At 48.3% G+C, this 6000-nt stretch overlaps 1 protein-coding gene across 1 annotated transcript in view; it reads left to right on the top strand.

Annotated features, from left to right (window-relative positions):
* The first annotated feature begins 2378 nt into the window (after positions 1-2378).
* POU2F3 (POU class 2 homeobox 3) overlaps positions 2379-6000 on the top strand; it is a 112592-nt gene continuing 108970 nt past the window's right edge. The window contains exon 1 of the mRNA XM_006895635.1: positions 2379-2670. Coding sequence (XP_006895697.1) covers positions 2379-2670 — 292 coding nt within the window. The remainder of the gene's footprint in view (positions 2671-6000) is intronic.

The raw sequence follows: 6000 nt of genomic DNA, 5'->3' as shown, positions 1-6000 counted from the left end.
GCACATAACAACATAATAGTCTTTAAGGGTTGCACTGTTAACCCAAACACTGCCCCCCCCCCCCAGCGGTACAATTCCACCAGCAACTCCATGGGAGAGAGACAGGCAATGTCTTCTGGTGTGATTCACAGCCTTAGAAACATAATAGGGGGGTCAGCAATGAGTTGGTTTCAACTCAACAGCATTAAGAGTTTCAAGGATGTTGTTGTGTACCATGGAGTCAGAACTGACGCATAGCTGACCCTTCAGTAGATTTTCAGAGGCAGGAAATCACAAGAGAGGTGACTGCCCATCTTTCTCCTGCAGAGCCCCTGGTGAATTCGACTTTGTATTGGCTGCACAATTCCTTACCACTTAGCCACGAGAGCTCACGTCGAATATAGGTTCACACAAGGACCCTTGCTAGCGTTGTGGATTATGTGTTTGGCAGCTAACTGAAAGGTTAGTTATTGGAATCTGCCAGCTTCTTTGAAGGAGAAAAATGGGCAGCCTCCTTCCTTAAAGATTTACAGCTTTGGAAACCTGATGCTCTCACGAGGAGTGAGACTCCGCTGCTCTGGGTTTGGCTTTTTAGTCTTTCTTAAAACAAAAGCTAACACACAGGATTTTTAACTGAAAGGCAGGAAGTTCAAGAAGACCAGCGGCATCTTGGAAGAAAGGTTGGAGATCTAGGTCTGAAAAAGTAGCCATTGAAAATCCCATGCAGTTATTTGACACACATGGGACAAAGTCAGTCAGAATGACTCAACAGCAACTCATTATAACTTGTTGTTACTCCAGGGCTATGGGGGCGCCCACTTAACAATTTCTGTGTACGTCCAGCATGATGCTTTCAGCAGCCAATCAGCTCACAATTAGGAGGCAGCATAAGAAAGGCCCATTTACACATCGGTAATGAATAAAAACCTCAAAAGCCACAAAGGCTGTTAAGAACATTGAAAGTGAAGGATTAACGGAATTTAGTGAAATAAAAGCACTTCTAACTTCAGAAAATTGGTGCGGAGAAGAACAGAGGGCAATACGTGAGGATATGGATCTTGGGGCGTAGCAACTGGTAGTGCTGTGGATCATAAAGCTTGATTGCTATCCACAGAGTCCTTCATTAGAACCTATTAAGCATTCTGCAAGACTCAGATGTGGCAGCCTGCTTCTATAAAATTTACAACCTTGAGAACTCTGTAGCCATTCTACTCTGTAGAACTACAGGATAGTTATGAGTTCGAATCAAATCCAAAGCAATGGCTTTATGAGGCTCAAGGAGATGGCTATTAAAGAGAAGGTTGGTTAGTGCAGTGCCTGTTACTACGCACAGCTGACTCTCCAAGGCTAGAAAGCTCCATCTATCTCCGTAGGAGCTGCTGGTGGATTCAGACTACCAGAGGAGGCATCCCCTTTGGACAATTCCCTACAGAGAGTCCCTAAATGCAGGATAGCACGTGAATGGCAGAAAGGGTGTGGTGAAAAGGTGCTGAAGCAGACAATCCCAGGCTGTGTTCTGTGAACGAGAAATAATCTTTGAAAACTAAGGAAAGATAGATAAACAGAGTCCACCTGGGAGGGAAGACTCTGCCTTGTCCTTGAGACCAAGGCCTGTTGGCACCTGGATTTCTGGGTTTACCGGCAGGCGGTTGGTTGTTCAGCACCACTTGGGGGATCGGAAGAGTAGAAAAGAGAATGAGGGGACTCCAATGACCAGTCTATGCTGCAACAAACCCCGGAATGGGGGTCCAGAGACTGGATTCCCACCAGGCTCCATCACTTGGACAAGCCACGTCCCAGCTTTCCACACAGCACTTGACACTGGGGAATAACTTTCACATCCATGTCTGGATAGACCTGGGATGTGAGTGGAATGGGGTCTTCACCTGGAACAGGGAGGTGAAATAACAGGGCTCCCCGTCTAGATCCTGAAATATGGTGAGGATAACGTGGGGATCTATCTAGGTGAGTTTGGTCACCTGCTAAGTCCCATGTAGATGGCAGGTTTGATTAGCACTGGCTTTGATCTTAAAATGCCAGAAAGGAGTTCAGGGAGGTGAGGCGCCCTGCCTTTTTATCTCATAGGCAATTGCGACACAGAATTCCAAAAACAAACTCTTTCCATCTCATCCCACGGCTCTCAACCCTCCAGGTTTCTTGCAGCGCTCACTCTTGGGGAGCCTGCCTGATCTCTGGCGGGCTGCGTCGTCCGGTAGGGGCTCCTCTAAAAGACGCGTTGGACTCGGAGTCCAGATAGGTTGCAGGCGTGGCGGGGAGGGGTCCTCAGGCCTGGCTAGGGTAGACAGGTATTCCTCAGGTTGGGGCCCGACCGCCCCGGCAGCACCCCTGGCCTGCTCCTCCGGGCCCAACTCCCCGTATGCAAATCAACTGCTTTGCATATGGGCCTGGGGCCAGGCGCGTGGGCCCTGCCAGGGGGCGTGGCCGCGGCCCCCGCCCCGCCGCCCGCCGCGTGCTCACCTGGGGAGTGTGACAATCCTGGCCGCGCTCTGTGCAGCTGGGGCCGGAGCAGCGGAGCGCGCGACGGCGGTGGCTACGGCTCTGACAGCGGCTCCCGCGGCGCCGGCGGCCGGGGGCGGGAGGAAGGAGACCCTGGCGTCCCAGGGGGCCCGGCTGGGGCAGTCGCGAGGGGCCTGGGGGGGCGCTGGCTTTGGCCCCGCCTGGGGCAGGATGGTGAATCTGGAACCCATGCACACAGGTGAGGGGTGAAGCAATGAGCTCCAACAGGTGTCACTTAGGGTGAGGGAGAGGGAGAGAGGCGCCTCTCCTGGGGGCTTATTTAACAGAGGCCAGGAGAGGGCAGTGTAGACAGTGAGTGGCACTGGGGCGGACACGGAGGGGGGCCTAGACGGAGGGCATCTGGGATCAGAAACTTTGGAAAGGAATTGCATAGGGCGTGTGGGTGTGAGAGCTTCCGAAGCCCCCAAGTCTAGAGCGTGTCAGTTAGTGGGACTTAGTATGCTCAACTGTTGCAGTCTCTAGGAGGCTGTGCGTTCAGGAGATGGCTCAACAGCTCGCAGGCTCAGCCAGGGGTGTGGACTGGGGAGTGCAGAAGTGAAGCGAATGCGTGTATCCACATGTTGCATGTGAGATTTCTGGGCATTTGTGTGGAATGGAGACTAAGTGGGCATTGGTAAAGTACATATGGGGCCACGGGGGTTAGGAAGCTGAAACGGGGTGTTGTGGCTTCACTTCATCTAATTTGCAAAAAGGGGAGAGAATCATTATCAGCAAGAATCAGCAGCCCAAGGCTGATTGCTGACTAAACCCACTGCCGATGGAGTGGGTTCCAATTCATAAGGACTTTACAGAACAGAGCAGAACTGTCCTATAGGCTTTCCAAGGCTGATAATCTTTACAGAATTCACACTTCCGCGCTCCCCCCCAACATGTGGCTGGTAGATTTGAACCAAGAACCTTTGGGTTAGCAGCAAAGTACTTTTAAGCACTGCACAACTAGGGCTTCTTGATTGCTGTGACGTAGAGGCCAGATATAGCTCTACCTTCCTGCCTCTTTTGAAATTCCTATACAAGCTGTCCCTCCGAAGGCACTTTCTACTCCCCTGCTAAATCCAGAAATTTGCTGCAATGGCCGTACAGAACGCATAGATTATTTGTTAAAGTTATAGGCTTTGTTAGAAAAGAACAGATAACAGCTGAGGATCAGGAACGAATCAGGATACAGTCAGTTCTTCAGTCAGATAGCCTCTTCTCAGCCATGTCTGCAGTTAGGCTTTTCTCTGGCCCTCAGTCCTTTGGCCAGCCTCTACTCAGTTCTAGCAGGTGTTACAAAGTTTTATAGATCGGCCTATAAGGCCTGGGGTCACCCCATTCACCAGCTAGCCTCATTGTAAAGGTACTAAGCTCTCCCACTCCATGTTGGCAACCCAGGTTCTCTGACAATGCCTGCAGTCACCCCACTTTGCCAGGAAACTTCTTGCCTGAAGGCCCTCAGCTCTCTTGCTCTGTGGGGTCAGCATACCCACTGCCTTACATCATGGACCAGGAAGTTCCATTCCACGCTTCTCTCCTGCTTCTGATAGTACAACTTCACCCTGTCTTGCACCACATCTCAAATGTTATGGTTCTCTCCCTCTCTGTTTTCTAGACTAGAATTGGGGTCTCAATACAGAGACCCCTATTCAAAGGACGCCCTCCACTTCTATCTCTTCTTAGTGGTATTGAGGCTCCCCTTTCTGCTTCTGGGATGGCTCATTTTAAATCTAGCAGAATGACAAAGCTGACTAGTCTTCTCATTGTTGTTATTGTTGTGTACAGAAGAGTTGGAACCAACCATAGATGACCCTCTGGTGAGTTTTCAGAGGCAGTTGTTTGCATTGGAAAAAATTTCCCATCCTTCTCCTGCAGAGCAGCTGGTTGCCTCAAAATTAGTACCTTCACAGATTGCAACCCAGCTTCTTGCCACTAGGCCACCAGAGCCTCCTAGTCTTCTCTTTAGGCTTCCCTATATCTTATTCACATGATCTCATCCCTACAAATGTTCTATACACATTATTTGCACTGTTAGCAAATTATCCAATCTCCTGGGTGGATCACAAGCACCTTATTTGAATAGCCTATCCAATTATTTGGTGAGAATTATAAAATCATATCTTGAAAGAGTACACAAAAGTGATCCATTGAACCACAGGTCACCCCCTCCCAAACATTTCACCTGCCATTAACAATTTGTTGTGGAGAAGGGCAAAAGTCCTCAGAGTGATGTTCCTCACGTACCAGCCACTCAGAGATACTGTAGGCATCCATCCATCTGATCTGGTCAGGTCAGGTCATCACAGGTCATCATAATCTTTACCCTTCCTGGATTCTGATAAAATTGACCTGGAAAAAAAAAAATCATTCTCTTGCTTTGAGCCTCATGAGATATCAACATAGCAAAATCTTTAAGGGACTTTAGCTTCACCACTGCACTCCAGTCCAGCCAGTAGTAAACCCCACCCCCACCCCCCATTCCTCTTTTCCACAATGACTTCTACAATTACTGTTTTTACAGTCACAACCAAGCCTGTTAACAATCAACACACACACACACACACACACACACACACACACACCACCAACTGAATCATATAATCCTATCAACACCTTACCCCACACTGTCTCCTCCACCAACTCATCAGGAAAAGAGGAAACTCTTCAGTGGGGATCATTTCTTGTCTCCCTCGTTTTAGTATAGACATACCCATTAAAGCATGTAACTTCATGCTTGCTTCTCATTTTAGATAGACAGGGTTTAATTGCCTCTCTTTATCAAACCAGTACTATGAGGAGACAAGCATATTTGTTGGGCAGAAGAATCTTCTATTCTTTCAATTCTGGATATCTGTATAAGTAAAGTCCAGTCCACAGTAAGTCATCAAATTAAAACAATTTACACCATTTCATGGTTTCAACATCACCCTCTCCATTTAGGTGGATTCTGGTCAGCTCATCTCTAGCATTGCTGGTTTAGGTCAATGGGTATCAGTCATAGGCTCAGAAATCTACAGACCTCTCCAGGCTTCAGATCAGTCAATCCTTTCTCTCTTTTTCATCACTAGCTAGGTCAACAAGCACCATCTACAGACAAAGGTTCCCTGTACTTTAGACCAACCAGCCCTTTCTCTCTCTCTGTAATCCCTAGCTTCCATGGTTTAGGTTACATGGTTTAGGATGTCACTGGCACATGCCCAGACTCAGCTCATCTTTTCATTTCTGTGCATCCCCCACTTCCACCTATCTAGGAGACCACAGGTGAGCAAACCAGGCTGTCTACTCAATGGCTTCTTTTAGCTTCCGGTCCTAGAAGAGATTTCTGATGGACATGGATTTTTTCTGCCTCTCTACAAGCAAAGCAAGACCCTTGCTAGAAATTCAAAATCAAAACAGTATATTCTCCACTTCCCCCCTCCTTCCTTCAAATGCAAATTTCCTGCTCTCACAGCAGTTCTGGGTGGGTCTGCATGTCTTTTCAAATGCAAATTTCGTTTCTCTGAAAGTTTT

Source organism: Elephantulus edwardii, unplaced genomic scaffold, assembly GCF_000299155.1.
Source record: "Elephantulus edwardii isolate Elephantulus edwardi_28Jun2011 unplaced genomic scaffold, EleEdw1.0 scaffold00171, whole genome shotgun sequence".
Classification (NCBI taxonomy): domain Eukaryota; kingdom Metazoa; phylum Chordata; class Mammalia; order Macroscelidea; family Macroscelididae; genus Elephantulus; species Elephantulus edwardii.
This window is presented reverse-complemented; position numbering and strand designations above follow the sequence as displayed.